Here is a 25,775-nt window from a genome sequence, read left to right on the forward strand (position 1 = left end):
GTTCAGGTCTACACTTCTTTAGACAACCCACCCGTCAACTGGTTGCATCTGACCTTAAACGAGGCTGATCATTCAATAAAAAACTCAGTGGCGAACCTTGACTATAGGACTCAGGCCCTTCAGTGAATTTTTTTTTTAATCTAATATGTAGTATCAAACCAAAAGAAATCAAGAAAATAACGGAAACATAGCATCACTTAATGCGCTTTTGTATTCATGTGACTATGACTGGACTCACAGAGGGAGCATATTTGGAAATGTAATGAGACGACTCACCAAACCAACATTGTCCTGGTTAGTTTAGGGTTAGAGCAGTATGTATGAAATGTTTTAGAATAGGAGTGCTGATTTAGGATCAGCTTTGCCTTTTATATCGATCAGAATGAACACGACTCAATGTACAGGTGGACCTGATCCTAGATCAGCACTTTGACTCCAAGAAGCTTGATACATACAGGCCCAGGTGTCAGCAGCAGGCCTTACCTGGATGAGCATCCAGCTGAACTGGCTGAGGTGGAAGTAGTGGGAGAAGAGGCCCAGGACAGCACAGCTGTCCTCGGAGAAGACACGACCACGGAACGCCGACACCAGGAAACAGATCTACAACACAGAGAGAGAGAGAGACACAGAGCGATATGGAGGGAGACAGAGAGAGAGAGAGAGAGAGAGAGAGAGACACAGAGCGATATGGAGGGAGACAGAGAGAGAGAGAGAGAGAGAGAGAGAGAGAGAGAGAGAGAGAGAGAGAGAGAGAGAGAGAGAGAGACAGAGCGATATGGAGGGAGACAGAGAGAGAGAGAGAGAGAGAGAGCGATATGGAGGGAGACAGAGAGAGAGAGAGAGAGAGAGAGAGAGAGAGAGATAGAAAGAGAGAGCGATATGGAGGGAGACAGAGAGAGAGAGAGAGAGAGAGACAGAGAGAGAGAGACAGAAAAAGAGAGAGAGAGAGAGAGAGACACAGAGAGGGGAGTCAGCTGAAAGGCCCAAAGAAATACACTAATGCACACAAACAAACATGCAGCAAAACGAATAAGGCATAACATTTGCCTGTATACTATGCTCTTCTCTACACAACATCCAGCCTCCTCAATCTCACTCACACTAATACAGTTCATGCAAAATAACACTGGCACAAAAAACACTTACACTTTCCCATTTACACTTTCCCTCTGCGGTCTGACCTCAGCCGGCTAGTATTAGGAACAGTTTGAAATTTACTGGGGTGGGTGGGGTGGTCCAAAATAGGGGAGGGTTGTGTAACTTTTTGGGGGGTTTGGGGAGGGTTGTGTGTTTTTTTATTGTAGCTAATTTTTTCCCCCTGGTTTACATTCTCCATTTTGTAGGTTTTGCTATATCATTTCTTCCATCCTAGCCGCATGTCCTCCATTTGAATATTTCATGCCGTTTGGATAAACTCTCGTCGGTTGATAAGGTGTAGAAAGGCACAGTAGCAGGCTTTTAAGGCTGTATTTTAAGTTCTGATGCTAAGATCGGTTCAATCTCCCACGTCGTCCTATAACAGCGTGGCCACATATGCTCCCAGCAGGTCCAGTGATTCAGGGAAGCTTAATGCTTCCTCTTCTAGCGGCTATACCTCGCCCACTCATATCTAATGCTTCAACATAGCCTAAATATAGCCTATACTGCAAACCATGATGTTGAAGCGCCCAAAGTTGGTATGCTTTGCCTATTGGTTGTGTCGTGCACTGGCACAGAAACCTGTTGATATAAAGATGGCATCATTATTGTCTGCAACCAGCTCTGATCGTAGTGTAATGAAACATGTAGGGAGAGTGAGCTCGTCAGTGGTAGTCGGCGAACCCTCACCCTTCTGGCCCGTAGCCCTGCGTGGCATCGACTGTGCCAAAAAAGCATGCTACAGTGGCAAAGTCGATATCCACGTTTATCGACACAGAGTCGCTACAATTATTTGTGTTTGTGGTCGTAAACATTATTTTGAGTTCCTTCCATGAGGGGGGAGGGAGGGTGTGCAAATATTTTTTTACAGTACGAGGGGAGGGGAAAGGGGGTCCATTTTTGTTTATGACACCCCGAGTTGGACCAGTCCTATCCCTCCCCCCTCCTGCAGACCTGTTACATCACAATGCGCAAAGGCAGGCAGGACCAAAATAAATAACAACAAGTTACAAATACTTCTTGGGTACCCGTCCAGGACCCTGTGTGTGTGTCCTACCGAAGGGGACTGCAGTCCACACTGTGTTTGTGTGTGTGCATGCGTGTATATAACCTGACTGTACAAAACATTAAGGACACCTTCCTAATATTGAGTTGCACCCGCCCATTTTGCCCTCAGAACAGCCTCAATTCGTCAGGGCATGGACCCTACAAGGTGTCGAAAGCGTTCCACAGGGATGCTGGCCTATGTTGAATCCAATGCTTCCCACAGTTGTGTCAAGTTGGCTGGATGTCCTTTGGATGGTGGACCATTTTTTTATACACACGGGAAACTGTTGAGCGTGACAAACCCAGCAGCGTTGCAGTTCTTTACACAAACCAGTGCACCTAGCACATACTACCATACCCCGTTCAAAGACACTTAAATCTTGTGGATTGCCCACATACCCTCTGCATGGCACACATTACATGTCTGAATTTCCTCAAGGCTTAAACATCCTTCTTTAGCCTGTCTCCTCCCCTTCATCTACACTGATTGAAGAGGATTTAATAAGTGACGTCAATAAGGGATCATAACTTTCACCTGGATTCACCTGGTCAGTCTATGTCATGGAAAGAGTGTCCTTAATGTTTTGAAAACTCAGTGCATATCTGTCGGTGTGTGTGTGTGTGTGTGTGTGTGTGTGGTATGTGAGTGCGTGCGTGTACATGGGAGGGACCTAATTTAATTAGCGATTGGGGGGGAATTCAGAAAAGCCATGACGACAGCTGAAAATACTGCAGCTCTCTAACGGCAGAGCTTAATTAACCCATGGGACAGAGCCTTGTGCCACTGCCAAGCACAGCACCATCTCTGCTTATGTAACCGTGGCTGCCACCTGGCCCGGTGCCAGTGCTGAATACCAGGGAAGGAGGGACGGAAGGAGCGAGGGAGGGTGAGGAGGGACGGAAGGAGCGAGGGAGGGTGAGGAGGGACGGAAGGAGCGAGGGAGGGTGAGGAGGGAGAGAGAAGGAGGACATCGAGTCTCCTAACTCTGCCTTTACACAGATGAAGCCAAGAAAGGGAATGAGCAAGAGACAGAGAGAGAGGAAGATGGAAAAAGAGCAGGGAGAGACAGCGCCTGCACACCTGCCAGACTGCCAGGAGTGACGGATAGGAAGGCTACAGTACATCCAGATGGCACGCTGCACCAAGCACACCTGCAGAATGATGCTTCTTCATCTGTCTTACTACTCTCTAGGTGCCCCCATCCTCGTCATCACAACATCATTCTGCAGCTAACTCATCAATGTACCCTATGCTGGTGTAAACACACAGTATTTGTATATTGTATGATATTTGAATACGACATTAGATCAAGATGTCTATTGTTGGGAAAGTAGTTAAGCAACTGATTTGTGTCAAGTGTCACTGTCTGATGCTAAGAATGCTCACCCAGTGCTATAATTTGACACTTCTGAAGGTTCATACACATATAATGGCGTCCGAGGAGATGTCTGCCGTGTTTTGGGCTCCTAACCAACTGTGCTATTTTGTGTGCTTTTTCGCGTTGTTTGTAACTTATTTTGTACATAATGTTTCCGCCATCGTCTCTTATGACTGAAAATAGTTTCTGGCTATCAGAACAGCGATGACTCTATCCTCCTGATTCCTCGCTCAATACGGAAGTGGTTAGGTGACGCTGATCCTAAGCTACAGGATTGTTTTGCTAGCACAGACTGGAATATGTCACGGGATTCATCCGAGGAGTATACTACATCAGTCACCGGCTTTATCAATAAGTGCATCGACGATGTCGTCCCCACTACTAATCCAATCGCCACCCAAACTATTTGCCTTGTCCCTCCCCCCGTCTTTACGCTGCTGCTTCTCGCTGTTCATTATCTAGGCATAGTCCCTTTACATCTACCTCCATGTCCATATAACCTCAATTACCTCGACTAACCTGTACCCCCGCACATTGACTCGGTACAGGTACGTCCTGTATACTGCCTCGTTATTTTTATTGTTATTTTAACTATTTTATATTTTTTACTTTAGTTAATTTAGTAAATACATTCTTAACTCTTGTTTTCCTTAAAACCGCATTGTTGGTTAGGGGCTTGTAAGTAAGCATTTCACTGTAAGGTCTACCTGTTGTATTTGACGTACGTAACAAATTCAATTTGATTTCTATGACAGTACACTCAACAGTGGCAAGTTAGCTTTAATGAATCTAGTTGATGTGGCTACTAAAACAGCAGTAACGTTTGATCGGTAGAAGATAATCCTGTTCCGATGTCAGATGTAAATAGCAGAGACCACGATGCCATGCGGCGTACGTTTTTTTTCTAAAGTCCTGGGACAGTGGTCAAAGTAGTTGATTTGGGTCAAAGTAGTTGATTTGGGTCAAAGGTTACATTGTTTTCAGCCGAATAGAATGTTTGAAGTCACAGCTTCAGAGGGAATGTTTTTAACAACGGGAGGTTCAGAATGTTGAAGAAATCCCATTAAAGTGGATGAAGTTGAATAAAGGTATAATAGTTTAAAAAGTATAAGGGGTATCAAAACATTGTAGGCAAGCACACGTCAGCATTTCACTGTAAGGTCTAAACCTGTTGTACTCGGGGCATGTGACAAATGCAACTGAATTTGATTTATTTTATTCTAAACTGTTGAATTGCGTGTCGAGCTTAAATGGTCTAAGACTAGTGGCGTGCTAAATAATAACTATAATAAAACATATATTTAAAAATATATATATATATTTAAAGTGTGGCTGCTGTCGCAAGCCACATCAATAAGCCGCACCTTTGAATTACACAACGTTTGTGCGAGCCAGGGAGTTAGATTCTTGACAAATGTTTTTGGACTGGACATATTATATCTGCATACTGAGTCATGTTAAGTCTCGCTGTTGGAATGAATATGTTTTCACAGCAGACGCAGGGACTAGTCAGGTTGACACTCCCTAACGTCAGGGCTACAAGAATATATATCAACCAAACAGGTCACCTTTTTTAAGATCCTGACACAAGGGTTCCGTTCCTTAGGCCTACAGTCGCGACGAGTCTTATAACTACTGCTTTCGCAACCCTCAAAATCACCAGAGGACCATTTGCTAACATAGGGAACCTAATAGATTTCCATGATAGATCAACATTGGTGTCAAAAACCCTACAAGAATTCTATGATAGGTAGCTGGGGTCACCAGAGCCATCGCCTATCTACGATGACTATCAGTAAACATCAAAGACCAACAGCTCTCCATATAAGCACATAAGCAGAGAGAGAGAGAGAGAGAGAGAGAGAGAGAGAGAGCGAGAGAGAGAGAGAGAGAGAGAGAGAGAGAGAGAGAGAGAGAGAGAGAGAGAGAGCAAACAAGCTCTCCCTTCCAACCAAACAAGTTATGCATTAGGTCGCGCGGCCCTATCACGCCACAGCTACGCTCAATTTACTTCACAATGCAGTCGCCCAGGCAACCTAGGGCAACAAATATTGCATAAAGCAGTCTCATTTCACCTCGCCCCCGAGGTAACACTTCCACTAAGGTGGTTGATTCCTTCCCTCTCTCCCACTCCCTTTCAGAAACTCTGAGCCAGCACTAATGAATCATTGCAGGGTTTGTCACCTCTCCTATAGGCCTGGATCCTATGTTGAGTTCGGGGCTTTATTTAGATAAACAATGAGGTAACTCCGTTTTCCATTAGTTTTGCAGCTCTGTATAGTGTGAGAAGGGGAGGGGCGATTCAGGAAGGAAGCCGGGGCAAGAGCTGCCTGGAATGGAGCCTTTGAACCAGGTGGCTACTAGGAAGTGTGATTCCGGGCAGCAGTTATTTGCCCCGAATAAAACCTTGGCCTGGCCAAGGGCACAGCATGCCACAGTCATCACACACACACACACGCACACGCACACACACACACACACAATCTTTGTTTTCCTCTCCTTCTCATGCCCTGACAGTGTTTATTGCATAGCAGTGAGAGGGTCAGGTCTCCTCAATAAGACCAGCCCCAGACAGAGCCAATTCATTGATCATAGCCAATTCATTGATCATAGCCAATTCATTGATCATAGCCAATTCATTGATCATAGCATGAACCGTGTTTTCTGGATTATCAAGGGGCGGTGGTCTTGGTTAGAGCTCTATGGTGTGGGCTCAGTGGAGCATACAGGACAGGATCACTGGATCACTGAGTGGATCCCCTACAGATTTAATTTGGGTATCTATCCACCTACTGCCTGGGCTTTCTAACCATGCCCTTAGATGGCTATCTAGAGAATCCACCCTAAAATAAGCAGTCAAACAACTGTTGCACAGCAGCCAAGGACTCTGTGTTCTGAAAGCCCTCCACTCATGCCTTTTGTCCCCTCTATTGACACTTTTCGGAACCCCAGTCATTTCCATCGAAGACATGCTTCAGCTTGGTCTTTTTTAAATTATTATTGCGTGAGTAATATATTGTGATTGCAGATGTTGCACACAATATTGCCCGTTCATACAAGAGCAATCAAATCTCATCTAGTCTAATCTATATATAAAATAAAACAAATTATTTGATCAAATGCATTATCACATTTAAAAAATAAAAAAAAATCCATAGAAAATGACTCAAGTAAAAGTGAAATTCACCTAGTAAAATACTACTTGAGTAAAAGTCTAAAAGTATTTGATTTTAATGATACTTAAGTATCAAAAGTAAATGTAATTTTAAAAATATACATACGTATCAAAAGTAAAAGTATAAATCATTTAAAATTCCTTATGTTAGGCAAACCAGACGGCACTATTTTCTTGTTTTTTAATTTTACGGAGAGTCAGGGGCACACTCCAACACTCAGACATCATTTACAAATGAAGCATTTGTGTTTAGTGAATCCGCCAGATCAAAGGCAGTACGGATGACCAGGGATGTTCTTTTGATAAGTGCGTGAATTGGACCGTTTTTCTGTCCTGCTAAGCATTCAAAATGGACTTTTGGGTGACAGGGAAAATGTAAAAAGTACATTATTTTCCTTAGGAATGTAGTGAAGCAAAAGTAAAAGTTGTCAAAAATATAAATAGTAAAGTCAAATATCCCAGATACCCTGGACCCACTCCAATTTGCAAACCACCCCAACAGACCACCCCATCGTCCACAGACGATGCAATCTCAATTGCACTGCCCTCCCAACTAGACAAGAGGAATACCTGTGTGAGAATGCAGTTAACTGACTACAGCTCAACACCATAGTGCTCTCCAAGCTCATCATCAGACCCTGAGACTGAACACCTCCCTCTGCAGCTGGATCCTGGACTCCTGACAGGCCAACCTTAGGTGGTGAGGGTAGGCGACAACACCTCCGCCACGCTGACCCTCAACATGGGGGATCCCAGGGGTGCATGCTTAGCTCCGTCCTGTACTCCCTGTTTACCAATGACTGTGCGGCCACGCACAGCTTCAAGTCCATTATCAAGTTTGCTGATGACACAACAGTTGTAGGCCTGATCACAGATGGCGATGAGAAAGCCTAAAGGGAGAGGTCAGAGACCTGGCAGTGTGGTACCAGGACAACAATCTCTCTCTCAACGTCAGCAAGAACAAGGAGCTAATTGTGGACTACAGGAAACAGGGGTGTGTGCACCCCCCCATCTACATCGACGGGGCCGCATTGGACAGGGTCAAGAGACTCAAGTTCCTCAGTGTCCACATCACTGAGGACATAACATGGTCCTCTCACACCAGCACAATTGTGAAGGCGTAAGGGATTTGGTATGTCCTCTATCTCAAGGCCATCAGACTGTTAAACAGCCACCACTAACATTGAGTGGCTGCTGCCAACACACTGACTCAACTCCAGCCACTTTAATAATGGGAATTGATGGGAAATGATGTAAAATATATCACTAGCCACTTTAAACAATGCTACCTAATATAATGTTTACATACCCTACATTATTCATCTCATATGTATACGTATATACTGTACTCTATATCATCTACTGCATCCTTATGTAATACAGTATCACTAGCCACTTTAACTATGCCACTTTGTTTACATACTCATCTCATATGTATATACTGTACTCAATACCATCTACTGTATCTTGCCTATGCTGCTCTGTACCATCACTCATCCATATATCTTTATGTACATATTCTTTATCCCCTTACACTGTGTATAAGACAGTAGTTTTGGAATTGTTAGTTAGATTATTTGTTGGTTATTACTGCATTGTCGGAACTAGAAGCACAAGCATTTCGCTACACTCGCATTAACATCTGCTAACCATGTGTATGTGAAAAATAAAAATTTGATTTGATTTGATTTGAAGATTATCAAAGACCACAGTCAACCCAGCCATGGATGGTCCTCTCCCTGGTATTGTCCGGCAGGCGGTTCCATTAGTATTTATCCTGCTACCAGTCACTTTTTTACCTAGCTCAATTACTCCATTACCCATGCACATTGTAATATTGGTACTGGCACTGTCCTGTATATAGTTTGCATTCTTTTTTTTTCTTCTCTCATATTTCTCTTTACTTGATATTGACTACTGCGTTGTTGGGAAAGAGCTTGTAATTAAGCATTTCATTTGTACCATTTTAAGTGGATTAAAAAATAAATATATACTTAAATAATACTTTATTAGCAAGTATATACAAAATTATCTAAATTGGAACAATTTTAAACAGATTTAATGCATTTAATGTACATTTTATTAGTATTTTATTAGCATTTAAGTATATTAAATATACTTAAAACTATTTAAATTGGGACACTTTTTTATACTTAAGTATATTCTTAGTATATTAGATAAAGAGCAAAACGATGGCATTCCTCCGATGGCATTGAAGAGTACACCACATCAGTCACCGACTTCATCAATAAGTGCATCGATGACGTCTTCCCCCACAGTGACCCTACGTACATATCCCATGGCCTCTGGCCTCTGGTTAGATTACAGGGAACATCTGCACAGAGCTAAAGGCTAGAGCTGGCACTGTCAAGGAGTGGGACTCTAACCCGGAAGCTTATAAGAAATTCCGCTACGCCCTCCGACGAACCATCAAACAGGCCTTCGATGGGGCGGCAAGGTAGCCTAGTGGTTAGAGTGTTGGACTAGTAACCGGAGGGTTGCAAGTTCAAACCCCCGAGCTGACAAGGTACAAATCTGTCGTTCTGCCACTGAGGATCTGTGGATCTGTTGGGGCGGTATGCAAATTGGAGTGGGTCTAGGGTTTCTGGGATAATGGTGTTGATGTGAGCCATGACCAGCCTTTCAAAGCACTTCATGGCTACAGACGTGAGTGCTACGGGTCGGTAGTCATTTAGGCAAGTTACTTTAGTGTTCTTGGGCACAGCCACTTTGTTTCTTTGTTTCTAGGCCGTCATTGAAAATAAGAATTTGTTCTTAACTGACTTGCCTGTTTAAATAAAGGTAAAATAGGAAAAAAAAAAAAAGGCAAGGCGACAATAAAGGACTACGATCTAATCATACTACACCAGCTCCGACGCTTGTTGGATGTGGCAGGGCTTGCAAACTATCACAGATTACAAAGGGAAGCACAGCAGACACGATCCTACGAGACGAGCTAAATGACTTGTATGCTCGCTTCGAGGCAAGTAACACTGAAACATGCATGAGAGCACCAGCAGTTCCGGACGACTGTGTGATCACTCTCTCCACTGCCGATGTGAGTAAGAACTTTAAACAGGTCAACATTCACAAGGCCACAGGGACAGATGGATTACCAGGATGTGTACTGCGAGCTTGCGCTTACCAACTGGCAAGTGGCACTGATATTTTCAACCTCTCCCTGTCCGAGTCTGTTAATACAACATCTCCTTATAGGGAGATGTTTTAAGCAGACCACCAAAGTGGCTGTGCCCAAGAACACTAAAGTAACTTGCCTAAATGACTACCGACCCGTAGCACTCACGTCTGTAGCCATGAAGTGCTTTGAAAGGCTGGTCATGGCTCACATCAACACCATTATCCCAGAAACCCTAGACCCACTCCAATTTGCATACCGCCCCAACAGATCCACAGATGATGCAATCTCTATTGCACTAAACTCTGCCCTTTCCCACCTGGACAAAAATAACACCAATGTGAAAATGCTATTCATTGACTACAGCTCAGCGTTCAACACCATAGTGCCCTCAAAGCTCATCAATAAGCTAAGGACCCTGGGACTAAGCACCTCCCTCAGCAACTGGATCCTGGACTTCCTGACGGGCCACCACCGTGGTGGTAAGGGTAGGTAACAACACATGCGCCACACTGATCCTCAACACAGGGGCCCCTCAGGGGTGCGTGCTCAGTACCTTCCTGTACTCCCTGTTCACTGCATGGCCAGGCACGACTGCAACCACATCATTAAGTTTTCCAATGACACAACAGTGGTAGGCCTGATCACTGACAACGACGAGACAGCCTATAGGGAGAAGGTCAGAGACCTGGCCGTGTGGTGCCAGGACAACAATCTCTCCCTCAACGTGATCAAGACAAAGGAGATGATTGTGGACTACAGGAAAAAGACTACAGAGCACGCCCCCAAACTCATCAATGGGGCTGCTGTGGAGCAGGTTGAGAGCTTCAAGTTCCTTGGTGTCCACATCACCAACAAACTAACATGGTCCAAGCACACCAAGACAGTCTTGAAGAGGGCATGACAAAACCTATTCCCCCTCAGGAGACTGAAAAGATTTGGCATGTGTCCTCAGATCCTTAAAAGGTTCTACAGCTGCACCAATCGAGAGCATCCTGACTGGTTGCATCACTGCCTAGTATGGCAACTGCTCGGCCTCCGAACACAAGCCACTACAGAGGGTAGTGCGAACGGTCCAGTACATCAGTGGGGCCAAGCCATCCAGGACCTCTATACCAGGCGGTGTCAGAGGAAGGCCCTAGTCATAGACTGTTCTCTCTGCTACCCATGGCAAGTGGTACCGGAGCGCCAAGTCTAGGTCCAAGAGGTTTTAAACAGCCTCTACCCCCAAGCCATAAGACTCCTGAACAGCAACAACACCTAATCAAATGGCTACCCAGACTATTTGCATTGCCCCCCCCCCCCCCCCTCGCCTACACTGCTGCAACTCTCTGTTGTTATCATCTAAGCATAGTCACTTAGCATAGTCACTTTAATAACTCTACCTACATGTACATATTACCTCAACTAACCGGTGTCCCCGCACATTGACTCTGTACCGGTACCCCACTGTATATAGTCTCATTATTATTATTATTTTACTGCTGCTCTTTAATTACTTGGTACTTTTAATTCTTACTCTTATCCAACTGCATTGTTGGTTAGGGGCTCGTAAGTAAGCATTTCACTGTAAGGTCTACCCTTGTTGTATTCGGCGCATGTGACTAATAACATTTGATTTGACTCAATCACCTGTTTATTACCTCCCCTATATTTGTCAGTTCCCCAGCTCTGCTCCCCGCTGCTGTACTGATTTGTCTGTGTTACCCGTGTGCTGACGCTGTTCCTGTCTCGTTCCATGTCCGTTCCATATTAAATGTTTGACTCCCCGTACCTGCTTCGCCTCTGCAGCGTCATCAATTTGACACCTTACAGATGACACTACCGTTCAAAGGTTTGGGGTCACTTAAAAATGTCCTAGTTTCAGCATGATAATGCACGAGCCCATGTTGCAAGGATCTGTACACAATTCCTGGAAGTTGAAAATATCCCAGTTATTCTATGGCCTGCATACTCACCAGACATGTCATCCATTGAGCATGTTTAGGATGCTCTGGATCGAAGTGTTTGACAACGTGTTCCAGTTCTCGCTAATGTCCAGTGACAATTAATTTAAAGTACACTGTTAATAAGTGTACTGAAGTGCGATGATAGCATATTTATAGTATACCAAAAGCCTGAATAAACAATGTAACTGTAATGATATTATATTCATAGTACACATCAGATATAGTATAAAGATACATCTCGTATTTGAAGTATATTATTAGATTTGTTGGTATATTTAAGTAAACTTTAGCATACTTGTAATATATTATTAAAATATACTTTTTTCAATTGGGTATCCTGAGCATATGACAAATAAACTTTGAAACTCGAAGCTAGAGCTAGGGGCCGGCAAGCATCCTAAATGCATGGCCCTCTATCAGTACACACTGGGCCGTACCTCAGTTTTGTATAAATAGCCTCTAAAACAACAGCGTATTACTGCATTACTCATCTCATATGTACATACTGTATTTTATGCCATCTATTGCATCTTGCAAATGTCGCTCAGTCATTGCTCATCCACATATTTATATGTATATAGTCATATTCCCTTCCTTTACTTAGATTTCTGTGTATTAGGTAGTTGTTGTGGGATTGTTAGATTACTTGTTAGATGTTGCTGCGCTGCACTGTCTGAACTAGAACTAGAAACATTTCGCTCACAATAACATCTGCTAACCATGTGTATGTATAAAATGTTATTTGATTTGAGCTCCAGTGGGTACACCAGTGCCTCCACTGCCTGCAGTAAACTGCCACGGGGATAGGCTAGGTACAGCGCCAGTCAAAAGTTTGGACAATCCTACTCATTCCAAGGTTTTTCTTTATTTGTACTATTTTCTACATTGTAGAATAATAGTGAAGACATCAGAACTATGAAATAACACATATGGAATCATGTAGCAACCAAAAAAAGTGTTAAAGAAGTCCAAATATATTTTATATTTGAGATTCTTCAAAGTAGAATATATTTAAATTTGTTTAACACTTTTTTTGGTTACTACATGATTCCATATGTGTTTGTTCATAGTTCTGATGTCTTCACTATGTAGGAAATAGTACAAATAAAGAGAAACCCTGGATTGAGTAGTTGTGTCCAAACTTTTTACTGGTACTGTAGTTGTCAGGTGCATACGCTGTTAGTTTGTTGCCAGATCCCAGCCTCCTTTTTGTGTGTGTGTGGGTCCTCAGACACTGTGCTCAGTAAAAATCACAGTGTGGGAGGTACAGGACTCAAAGTACAGGTCTCACATCCTGTGTGTGTGTGTGTGTGTGTGTGTGCGTGCGTGCGTGCGCGTGTGCAAGTGTGTGCGTGTGCAAGCGTGAGTGTGTGCAAGCGTGTCTGTGTGTGTGCAAGCGTGAGTGTGCAAGCGTGTCTGTGAGTGTGCAAGCGTGAGTGTGCAAGCGTGAATGTGTACGTGTGTGCAAGCGTAAGTGTGAAAAGAGAGGATGTATACACAGTACACTCCGGTAAAACAGGAACCACTAAGGCACACCAGCACAAACAACTGAAAGCCTGTCTCTAATTTATTATCCCAGTGTACAAAGATGACAAATTCAGTCACACTCACACTCAACCCAGTCCAAGGCAGCCATGCACCCAGGAGATAGATAGATACCTGGCATAGAGACAGACTGGAAGAGCAGAGGCCACATAAGGGTTGGGGAATAGAGCTTCCTCTGTGGAAGACTGCATGTGTGTTTGTCATCAAGCACCAAGGCCAAGACAGAAAGGCAGGGGACTCGGGGCACGCCATTGGCCCACGGTTCAGCAGAAGGGCCAATCAGCGGGAACCCCTTTGTTCTCTTTTGATAGCACATGGTTGGATGTCAGGTTGTTGTTGTTTTTCGGGTCTCTGCTCTGAAGGGACTGGATGTGATGTCTGGTTTTGCTGTCACAGTGCCAGCTGGAGGTTGTTTTGCTGCCTTTGCAATAAATAAAGGGATCTCAAGACAAGATCCAGCGTATCTGGGGTATGCAAATGAGGTTTGAACACCTGTTACAATGTTTCACCCTGAGCTGAAGGATTTGAGGTCTCAATGAAGCCTACAACGCATTGTGATCTAATTTACATCACATTGGCTTCTGTCTATTGAAGCCATTGACGGTAACAAAAACCTGGTGCATGTAATTAGGATCAGAATGCAAATGAGGACACAACGTTTTTGGTATAGATTCTGCTACCACTGAAAACCACAGCAGCTTTTGTAATGAAAATGCCACGACAAACAATGTGTGTGAGGCATTGAGTAAACCCAATACAATGCTGCTACCAGGGTTTCTTGTTGCTGGTCCTGGCGGCATCCTCCCGTCCTTGTGTTGTGCTCATCTAACCCAATCGATAGCGCTGTGTGCTGATGTTAGATAGCTAGTGTGCCAGTGGGCTAATAATAGGATCTGCTAGAAGCATTACATCAGTGGGAGTGGAGCCCTGTCTGCCCTGTTCCATAGCTCCAGTCGGCTGTCCAAAACCCTTATCTATCCCCCTCCTTCCCTCCTCCCTCCTCCTCTAACAGCTACCAGTCTGAACTAGCTCTTTCCAGCCCAGGCAGCATTGTGGGTGTTTCTTCAGCTGCTTTTGTTCAGACAGAGACAGAGTGCAGAGCACCAGCTTAAGCCCCTGCCGAGCCCCAGCCCCATCCCCAGCGAGCCCCAGCTTCCTCTATCCACCACTCAGCCTTTAGCCACTACTGCTCTCCTCAGCACCCCCAAAGCCCCATCCCATCCCATCCCCCAGAGGTTTGGGGTATCAGGCTCCACGTAGTGAGAGTCGCAGGACGCACACTGGTTAAAATAGGAGAATCAAAAACAATGGGAGATTAAATCATCCATGTTCTATCGAGAAATGGGACCATATATTGTAAGAGCTCAGTGCTCGTCTAAATTCCAAGGGGGAAGATTTTTGTGATCTAATTTATGACCTAACTCATGGTGAGCGCGAGGCCAAGCCTTATTGGCTACTCTGAATATGGGTCAATAAGAGTCAGTACTGTATATTACGTGGGTGGGAAAGGGAATGTTTGTACAGTATGTACGGTATGTATGTCTGTTTGTTACAGTTATGGAGTAACCGTAGTGTTGCACGGTGGTGGTCTTATGACGGCCATGAGAAGGGGGTCACACGGGGATGGCTGGCTGGCTCGTTGGTGGGTTAGTGGGGCAGTGTGGGAAGAAGGTCACTTGCCTGCACCTGATTTATGATTGGCTGAAGAAGCATGCGAGCCGCCTACGCAAGCAGGATGGTGACGGAATGAAAAACAACCTAACATGCTCACAGTAAATGCTCAGAGAGCAAACGACAACAGCAGCAGCAGAGGAAATGTCTAACTGCTGCTAACATATATTTCGCTATATTTTACTGTATGAGATGTTAAATATTTACTATACGAGATGTTAAACATATTTAGATAGCACACAGCAAATTGGCCTGTGTTAATTAACTAGGGTTGATTTTACAGTCCAACATTTCTAGTGTTGATTCAAGTGTTAAATGAACACTGTAAAGAGTTCAATTAACACAGTGGTTTAAAAGAACTCCAGTGTTGGTGTTAATAACCAGAGTAGAACCAAAACTGCGCCCACATTATCATATTTCCCAGCATGCCTTTTTGTTTTTATTATTTCAATATCTATGTTTTTGCATGTACATCGATTGATTCATTAATCTTATGCTACTCAAATATAAATAACATACATTTTCCTATATTCCAATCTGTTACTTGGACTTATGCACTCGTTCCTGAAATGGTTGTTTCAGTTTAGTTATATCTTTGTCTTCCCAACCATGGCAGTCATTCTGAATGCAGGTTGAGGAATAAAAATTCCCAATGTTGGATATCCCCACTCTTGCAGGATTCCATCACTTTGCAAGACAGCATAATGTGACTTGCAGGCCTGATGTGGCCTGTAAACTACGAGTTTCAGGCCACTGTATTAGGGTAAAACTAGGCCTTCTTATTTATAAAATATGTATTGTCTTAAAGAATGTAATTGTAATGACAACATATTCACTTAGAATCTCATTTGGTGAAGGCCACGGGACTGAAAATGATTTAATGCAACAACCATGTCTCTGTCACTAGCAAACACAGTTGTGGGTGGTACTTGTAACTCAAAAATTTACTTGAACGGTACCCTGAGAAATATGCAAATAAGGCTTAAAACCCTACCATGGGGCTATTCAATTCTGGTCCTGGAGGGCAAAAACATTTTGTTGTTGTAAAGGTTCTTAAAATAACCAACCTTATTTGGTTCCAACTTGCACCTTTATTTTTAAGAGTGTGGAATAAAGGATAACAATGGTGAATTGACGGTTGTTGGATCACTGTTCCGTAGGAGAATGCAATGCCTATGCCTAATTCAACAGGGTACAGGAACAAATATCATCCACGTATTACAAACAAACCACCTTAAAAACGCCAACAGTGGGAGTACTTGTGAGGGCCATTCTCTATGACATAGAGCCCTACGTGCCATGGAGCAGCCCCCTTGCTGTTGCTGTTTGACACCTTGTACAAGTTGCTTAAGGTCAACACGTATCAGTAAAGTTCAGTCATGTTTTTGGTTAACACTCTCCGCAAGTCTTGCTGAATCTGCAAAGGACTGGGCTGTTATCAAATAAACAACCGCCCTCCTCAGTCCTGTTTAGGGTTGCAAAGGGAGGATAAATCACTGGAAACCAGTAAACTCCCAGAATGTTGGTATCTTTCAAGGATCACAAGACACCTAGTGGCACTTTTGGGTACTTCAGATTATCACAGGTGTATGTTCCTACACAGGTGTATGGCCCTCTCTCTGGCATTATCACGTGTAAAACATACAAAATAATTCAATAAGGTGTTTTTAAAATACAAAATAGAATGACAAAGCTGTAAAACATTATCCGAAATATCAACCATCAATTTAGTGAATACCAGTTCTGTTTAATATCAGGGTTTCAGCATGAAATGTCCTTTTATATTTTTGTACACATTATCAGTATGTATTTGTTGTCAATATTCTGGCATCAAACTGATGGTGGCAGTTGTGAAAAAAGTTAATAGTTGGACAAGCTGCAGAGGTAATAATGCCATTGTTGATTAGGTGCTTTTTTCAGGAATTAGGCAACATTTTTTATTGAACCATATGTTTTATCCACTAAAAACCCAAAGACAATATCATTGTCAATATCAAAATCAGAGATATAAATATAGATATACAAAACGAAATATATATATCAGGACAGTCAAACTCATTCCATGGAGGGCCTAGTGCCTGCTGGCTTTTGTTTTTTCCTTTCAATTAAGACGTAGACAACCAGGTGAGAGGAGTTCCTCACTAATTAGTGACTTGAATTCATCAATCAAGTACAAGGAGTGAAAACCTGCAGACACTCGGCCCACCGTGGAATGAGTTTCACACGTGCTAGACGGTATAGGACTCCCGAGTGGCGCAGCCGTCTAAGGCACTACATCTCAGTGCTAGAAGCGTCACTACAGACCCTGGTTCGATCCTGGGCTGTATCACATCTGGCCGTGATTGGGAGTCTCGTCGGGAGGCGCACAATTGGCCCAGCGTGGTTAGGGTTTGGCCGGGGTAGGCCGTCATTGTAAATAAGAATTAGTTCTTAACTGACTTGCCTAGTTAAATAAAAATGGAAGATGCTTGTCTAAAGACACACGGTTGTATATGCGCCCACCGGCCTCAGCCAGACAAAGAGCTCACCGGGGCGTTTCACACATGCCTTAAGCACGGCGAGGAGTGAGCAATAAAAACACAAGAGCCAGCTGTTCAAGGTCAGCACTAAACACACTCTCAATGGGTCAACTCACACTCTTATACACAGGACTGAGTTTGTGTGTGTGTTGGCTCTCAGTTGCCATGGTTGCTTTTCCCAGCCAGGGTCATCAGACAGACATTAGACAACATGGCTACCATTCAATCAGGTCCCCAGAGCCATAACAGCAAAGAGATGACTCAAAGGAATGCCAGGCAATTTCAGATCCCTATGCACCGAAAAGTTTTGGAACTGCCAACTGAACGGCTACAGTATGAAAAGTCTAAAAAGTATAAAAGTCCCTTTTAAAAGTCACAAATCATTGTTTAGGGGTGTTCCGCACCACATCACATCTCATTCAGCACTACAGTATACCTCCTTCCTGGTGCTACCGTCTATCCATGTTGAGAATGAAGCTCCTCTCAGCTTCCCATTCACTCTACAGTGTGTCCTCCTGCCCTCCCCCCTGGCCTACAGTGAACAGTGCTGATCTGATTTGGGGAAACTCAATTTCTGAATGGCACCACCGTTATGTCACACCACAGCCAGCGGTTAGTTCGTTTGGTCGGTTGCGTCACCGCCTGAGCGGTGTCACGCTCTGCGCTCCAGCTTGCCTCTTTATAATCAGAACACCTAACTGTGCAACTTAAATCAAAAGATCCCAACACCGCTTGAGTTCCATTTGAGAGATTTGGAGGGGTGGGGGATTACATCACTGGATCATCAAATCAAATCAAATTGTATTAGTCACATGCAACACAATACAACAGGTGTAGATTTCATTTCACCTTACAGTGAAATGCTTACTTACCAGCCCTTAACCAACAATGCAGTTTAAAAACTAGGAACAAGAATAAGAAATAAAAGGAACACGTAATTAAAGAGCAGCAGTAAAATAACAATAGCGAGGTTATATACAGGGGGTACCGGTACAGAGTCAATGTGTGGGGGCACCGGTTAGTCGAGGTAATTGAGGTAATATGTACATGTAGGTAGAGTTATTAAAGTGACTATGCATAGATCATGCAAGACATCCCTGCCTGATATCATGATCCTGTCTAATTAGCCGTGGGCGCTTTATTACTGTATAATGGCCCATTGACGATGAGGGATCCCCTTTAACTGTCCTGATACTCTGATACCACTGCATTCATCAGTGAGTGGATCGATCCATATGTGGTGAGCCAGATCAGGTTGAGCACTTAATGTTGAGTCCTGCTGTCCACACAGTCCAATACCGATTCCCTTTCTCAGCTGTTTTGGCCACTAGACCACCATGTCTCCCACAATCTGTTTCAGATGAATGTCATCAAGATTTCAGGAGGAAATTGTTACCTAGCAACATCACATAGGAGGCTTTTGCACAGGCTGCACTTGTCTATAGAGGTGCACGGCTGCAGATGGTCGAGACTGCTTGAGTATAGGACAGCTGTTTTCAGCGTTCAACCTCCAGGGCGTTCCTGGAGGTGCCAGTTTTCATGCCAAAGTTGGACATTTATTAAAACTGAGCCTGACTTGAGAATGTGCTTGTCCTCCTGCAAAACTTTAGACCACGCGTAAAGCACCGTTTCGAGTGGTTGTAGTACTGCATTGCAAGAAGACACCAGTAGTCTAGTTGTAGTAGCCGAGCGCAAATGTGGAATATATGAAGACACTCTTATTCATAACAAAAAAAAGTTGCTAAACATAATAACAAGATGCAATTGTTTGCCGTTAAGTGAGAAGAGCAAAATTCTGTTTATTTTATCTATGCATTCTAATATAACTAGAAATAGACATATTTCTTCTTATTTATTTCATTTCCATGATCATCACCTTTTCTGGCCATGATGATTTCATATTCTCGCAGTAGCCATATAACAAATGACTATGCACATTTAATTGTGCCTATTATATAGGCTATTGTAATTTCAAGTTTTTGCTCTGTGCATCCGACAGGGAGCGTGTTTTATGACACACAGTAGAATTTAACAGGTGAACAGACAGTTTATATTTTGCATTGAAGTGCGTAGGCTACCACTTTGAGTACGATAGTGTTCATTATTTTTCTTCAGCGTAGACTATGTTTCAGAATTCACGTGCAGTGTAGAATGTTTAGGTTAGTTCAAATGTGAATGCAAAACATTATTGCATTCAAACGATCTGTTTACACGCCCACAACAATCTGCCATTGTCTCTGTCTTTCAGAAACATTCAAACACAGCAAATGCCATTGCAAAAGAAACCATTCTGCCAACACCTCCAAAGACATTTGATCAAGTTTGCCATTGCTGTTTCCTTTAGGTTAGATACTGTGTTGGCATAATTCCAATACTTCCAAAGTATACAGCAAATAAGGGCGTTATTGTCACCATATAAGGTGAATGATGGGTGTTTTTCAGGCGGATTTAAATGCTTGTTCACGCGCGCACACTTTATGATAGGTCTGATTTATAATGGGAAACAGGCGTGCGCCAAGTTTATAAATCTCAATATTTTTGTGCGTGCAGTCTTATCATAAATGTTGCACATAGATATTTTATGTAAATTGTATGCAATGGTAATAAATGAGGCCCCAAAACACTGGTATTAGTTCAACAAAACAGAGCGGAGAGCTTAAACTGTTTCTCCTTGGAGCAGAGCCTTGCAATTTATTAGTGTGCACTAAAAATATGTGCAGTCATTAAGTAACACTGGGGCTCTTGGCAACTATTGATCACTCTCCATCCATGTTCTGACCATGGATGGAGAGTGACCCCAACAGGACAGAGTGAGAAATGACTGACAGGAAAAGCAACTGGAGATACCTTTCTTTATTGAGTGGCACAGTCAGAGAACAATATGCGTGTGGGTCAGTGGAGGCTGTCGGGAGAAGCTATAGGAGGACGGGCTCATTGTAATGGTTAGAATGGAATGGAAACCACATGTTTTATTACAATCAGCCCATCCTCCTATAGCTCCTCCCACCAGCCTCCACTGGTGTGTGACTGTGCTCTTCGGTGTGTTGTCATGGTAACCATCATCCTCGACTCCACAGATGAAGTCAGGTTCTGTCCAAACACTCCTCCAACTAGTGTTAACCTAAACAAAGGCCTATGACTGGGCAGACTGACTGTGTCAAACTAGTCTGGGCAGAATGGTTGCTGTTATACTAAGGACAAAAGGTTTGAATATAGACAGGGCCGTGTTTAATTAGGGACATTTCATTGTTAACTTCCCCTATCCACTCAGCAGCACATCCTAACTCTTCCAGGAAATATCTCCTTTCTCCTTTTTTATTTTGTGCTTGCACACCATTGTGCCAGCACAATGCACAATGTCGTTCTTGAACGTTACATTTGTCTTATCTTAGCATTGTTACGGTTCAGAAAGCAAACGATACCACTTGACAACAAGGTGGTAAACGGAGCAGGGCCTCTTCAGCATCGACCGACCAAGAAGACATATACTCTGTCAAACCCTCTGGTTACACAACGTTCCATTTGACCTGACTTAATGTCATAGATTTGTCTTAACTATCATCAATACTGAGGTATCAACAAATAGTTTATCATCCAAGTAAGAGGCTGTGGTGGGAAGCTAAATGCAAGAGCCACGCAATACCACCGTTATTCCAAGTAAACAAACAAATCAACCAATCAAACATACACTACATGACCAGAAGTATGTGGGCACCTGCTCATTCCACAATCATGGGCGTTAATATGGAGTTGGTCCACCCTTTGCTGCTATAACAGCCTCCACTCTTCTGGGAAGCTTGGAACATGGCTGCAGGGACTTGCTTCCATTCAGCCACAAGAGCATTAGTGAGGTCGGGCACTGACGTTGGGCGATAAGGCCAGGCTCGTAATTAGCGTTCCAATTCATCCCAAAGGTGTTCAATTGGTTTGAGGTCAGGCTCTGTGCAGGCCAGTCAAGTTCTAACATACCAATCTTGACAAACCATTTCTGTATGGACCTTGCTTTGTGCACGGGGGCATTGTCATGCTGAAACAGGAAAGGGCCTTCCCCAAACTGTTGCCACAAAGTGGGAAGCACAGAATCGTCTAGAATGTCATTGTTTGCTGTAGAGTTAACATTGCCTTTCACTGGAACTAAGGGGCCTAGCCTGAACCATGAAAACAGCCCCACACCATTATTCCCCCTCCATCAAACTTCACAGTTGACACTATGCATTCGGGCTGGTAGTGTTCTTCTGGCATCTGCCAAACGCAGATTCATCCATTGGACTGCCAGATGGTGAAGTGTGATCCTTCACTCCAGAGAATGCGTTTCCACTGGTCCAGAGTCCAATGGTGGCGAGCTTTACACCACTCCAGCCAACACAAGCGCATGGTGGCGTGTGTGTGGTTGTTCGGCCATGGAAACCCATTTCATGAAGATCATGTTGCTCCTAGATGTTTCCACTTCACAATAACAGCACTTACAGTTGACCGGAGCAGCTCTACTGTAGCAGGGCAGACATTTGACGAAGTGACTTGTTGGAAAGGTGGCATCCTATATGACGGTGCTACGTTAAAGGTCACTGAGGTCTTCAAGAAGGCCATTCTACTGCCAATGTTTGTCTATGGAGATTGCATGGCGGTGTGCTCAATTTTATATACGTGTCAGCAATGGGTGTGGCCTAAATAGACAAATCCACTCATTTGAAGGGGTGTCCAGATACTTTTGTATATATAATGTATCAAGCAAGCCAAACCAGTAGGTTGACCGTGAGTTTGCCCGTCTCACCTTCCAAAGTTCAGGCTGAAACAGATTTAGGGCCGCAAACAGAACCTGGCTTCCAAAAATAGAGCAGTGGACCAGAACGAGCACTCAGTCAGACAGTTCAAGGGTCCTCTCATGTTTATCAGGCAATGAGTTGACAATTAATAAATAAACGCTTAGACCAACAACATTGTTCAGAAGTAGAAGCCTAAAACCATATGACTGTGTACATAACAGCAGCAGCATAATACAAGTCTGACTTTATAAAACACAAACCTGCAAATCTACAGCACAGGTAGAAAGGTCTTATAGATGTGGGATTGCAGGCTACCATGAATTTGACGATAGATAAGGCTGCTGGGAAAAGCTGAGCAAAGCCACCAGCTGTCATGGCCACTGTTGGAAGTAATGCTTAAAAATGTTGAAAGAAATGACTGTAAAGGAAATCTGTAGCGGTTTTCTGGCCGATGTGATCAGATAACATCAGACATCTATAGTACTGAACTCTCTTGACCTCAAAACTGTCTCTCACCTTTGGCGCATTTTACAGTCAGATTCCACCTGTGAACGCTGTAATAATGTAGTTATAATGTGGTTAGTTCCGTGGGGAAGAGCCACAATCAGTGCTGCTAATCCATGGTGGTCAAGTCATTCCAAATAGCCTCTGTTTGCAGAGCTTTTTCTGGAAAGAGAGGGAAAGTTCAAGGCCGCAAGCAGCTCTGTTTTTGGGGTCACCCTCATTGGGCAAACCTCCCTCGTTGGTAAAACAAAGAATCACAGTCCACGTGGCCGCACTATGTGAGAGAAAGGGCCTCCCGCCTCTGTTTGCAGAGCTTTTTCTGGAAGGGGGGGGGGCAGTTCAAGGCAACCAACCGGCCCTTCTGTTTTTGGGGTCAGCATCATTAGGCAAGCCTATCTCGTTGGTGAAATGAAAAATCAGAGAGGGATCTCGTCTGCTGGGCCAGAGGGGCATAGTCTAAACCAGGGGAGAGTTGGAAACACACTCATAATGACAAATCAGACCCTGCCCTGTTTATTCAACTGCAACACAAACAGCTTATAAAAACAAAGAGAAAAATGGCTTTAAAGTTAATTTGCTGTCCAACCAAACATGTTGTACGTAGATACGTGTTAATGCACTGATGTCTTATCTCATTATGAAGTCCTTTTTTAGATTACAATGTCAATGTACACTGAGTGTACAAAATATTAGGAACATTCTCCTAATATTGAGTTGCACCCAATCTTGCCCTCAGAACAGCCTCAATTCGTCGGGGCATGGACTCTACAAGGTGTCGAAAGCGTTCCACAGGGATGCTGGCCCATGTTGACTCCAATGCTTCTGACAGTTGTGTCAAGTTGGCTGGATGGACCATTCTTGAAAGACACGGGAAACGGTTGAGTGTGAAAAACCCACCGAAGGTGCATTTCTTGACACACAAACCGGTGCGCCTGGCACCTACTACTATACCCAGTTCAAAGGCACTTAAATATTTTGTCTTGCTCATTCACGCTCTGAATGGTACACATGCACAATGCAGGTTACAATTCTCTCAAGGCTTCACCTGCTCAGTCTGTCATGGAAAGAGCAGGTGTTCCTAATCGTTTGTACACTTTGTGTATATCAATCAATCAAATATTTTTATAAAGCCCTTTTTACATCAGTAGATGTCACAAAGTTCTTATACAGAAACCCAGCCTAAAACCCCAAACAGCAAGCAATGCAGATGTAGAAGCTTGGTGGCTAGGAAAAACTCCCTAGAAAGGCGGGAAACTAGAGAGGAACTAGGCTCTGAGGGGTGGCCAGTCCTCTTCTGGCTGTACCGAGTGTGGTCGAATGTGAGACAATGTGTCACGCCCTGATCTGTTTCACCTGTCTTTGTGATTGTCTCCACCCACCTCCAGGTGTCACCTGTTTTCCTCATTAGTCCCTGTTTGTCTTGTTTTGTCAAGTCAACCAGACTGTTATTCCGTGCTCCTGCTTTTCCTTTTCTCTGTTTTTGCTCGTCCTCCCGGTTTTGAACCTTGCCTGCCCTGACCTCGAGCCTGCCTGCCACCCTGTACCTCCTGGACTCTGACTTTGTTATGATCTTTTGCCTGTCCACGACCATTCTCTTGCCTGCCCCTTATTATAATAAATATCAAAGACTCAAATCATCTGCCTCCCGTGTCTGCATCTGGGTCTCGCCCTGTGCCCTTATACAATGATTCAATGTATGTATAGCAGATAAGGGTACCCATTGGGAATTCCAGTAAACAGTTTAACTCAAACTTGTTGAACTCCAAAAAATGCATTTTTTTTCTGTCAATGGTATGAAGCCAAATCTAAACGGGCTTCCCTTGACACTCTTTTGGGTGCGCCAGGACCATTCGAACTGCTTTGCTTTATCTTGGCCAGGTAGCAATTGTAAATGAGAACTTGTTCTCAACTTGCCTACCTGGTTAAATAAAGGTGAAATTAAATAAATAAATTCACAGCTGTGCTCACGCAGTTTAGCTCAAGGCTGATTGGCTATTATTATTATTTTTTTTTTTAAATGACCAAGGGAGGCCAAATGCTCGCTGGCTTTCCTTGCGTTGAACGCTATGGGCGACAACATCGTCAAACGGTTTTTGACCAGACAGAATCCGGATAAACATACAGAGACCGAGGGGCATTGTTTCGTTTGCTTGCATGCCTTATCTCCGGTGAGATATATTTAGCCTCTTGCGAATTGAAGGAAATTCATGAAACACAGCGAAACATTATTCTGTATATGTTTTCTTACTTTCTTGGTACATTTTCTAGTGAAGCCTGGTTTCCCCTGGCGTCCATGAACACACGCCACTGCCAGCACCTATGGTGGAAGTAGAACTAGACCAGCCGAGGTATAGTTTGTGGCAGGGAGAATACAGTTTAGTACAAGAAGTATTGAGATGTTACTTTCACCTCGTCTCTTCCTCTGTTACTTATTCTTGTGTGTCTAATGTTTGGCAATATAGAGAAGTTGTTTGTAGTTGCCCAACTCAGAACGCATATGATCTTTCAAGATTTTTTTGGGGGGGCCTTTAGTTATGAAGGTTGCGCAGTTTAAACTACGGGATGTTCCTCTATGCATAATAGGGTATTAGACGTGGGGGGAGGTCCCGCAGTGATAAGAAGTGTACAGCGTTATCGGGTTTGGGTAAGTAGGGTTTGTGCAGTTCGTCTAGAGCAGGGATGCTCAATTCCAGTCCTGGAGGGCCATAACACTTCTGGTTTTTGTTTCTACCTGGTCGTTAATTGCACTCACCTGGTTTCCCAGGTCTGAATCAGTCCCTGATTAAGAGAGGATGAAAAAACAGAAGTGTTTTGTTCCTCCAGGACCAACAATGAACACCCCTGATATAGAGCTAGGGAGGGTTGCTGCAATTGGCTCAGTAAACTGAGTTTATCAGCAGCGGTGCCATTTCCCTTGTCTAATGTGCTCAGCGCTGTGGGTGGCTGGGAA

The 25,775-nt window shown here is 43.7% G+C and overlaps 1 protein-coding gene across 1 annotated transcript in view; it reads right to left on the reverse strand.

Annotated features, from left to right (window-relative positions):
- LOC139389777 (adhesion G-protein coupled receptor V1-like) overlaps positions 1-25,775 on the reverse strand; it is a 190,389-nt gene that overhangs the window by 51,025 nt on the left and 113,589 nt on the right. Inside the window, exon 84 of the mRNA XM_071136722.1 lies at positions 484-600. Within this exon, the coding sequence (XP_070992823.1) occupies positions 484-600 (117 nt within the window). The remainder of the gene's footprint in view (positions 1-483; positions 601-25,775) is intronic.

This window comes from Oncorhynchus clarkii, chromosome 30 (genome assembly GCF_045791955.1).
Source record: "Oncorhynchus clarkii lewisi isolate Uvic-CL-2024 chromosome 30, UVic_Ocla_1.0, whole genome shotgun sequence".
Lineage (NCBI taxonomy): Eukaryota > Metazoa > Chordata > Actinopteri > Salmoniformes > Salmonidae > Oncorhynchus > Oncorhynchus clarkii.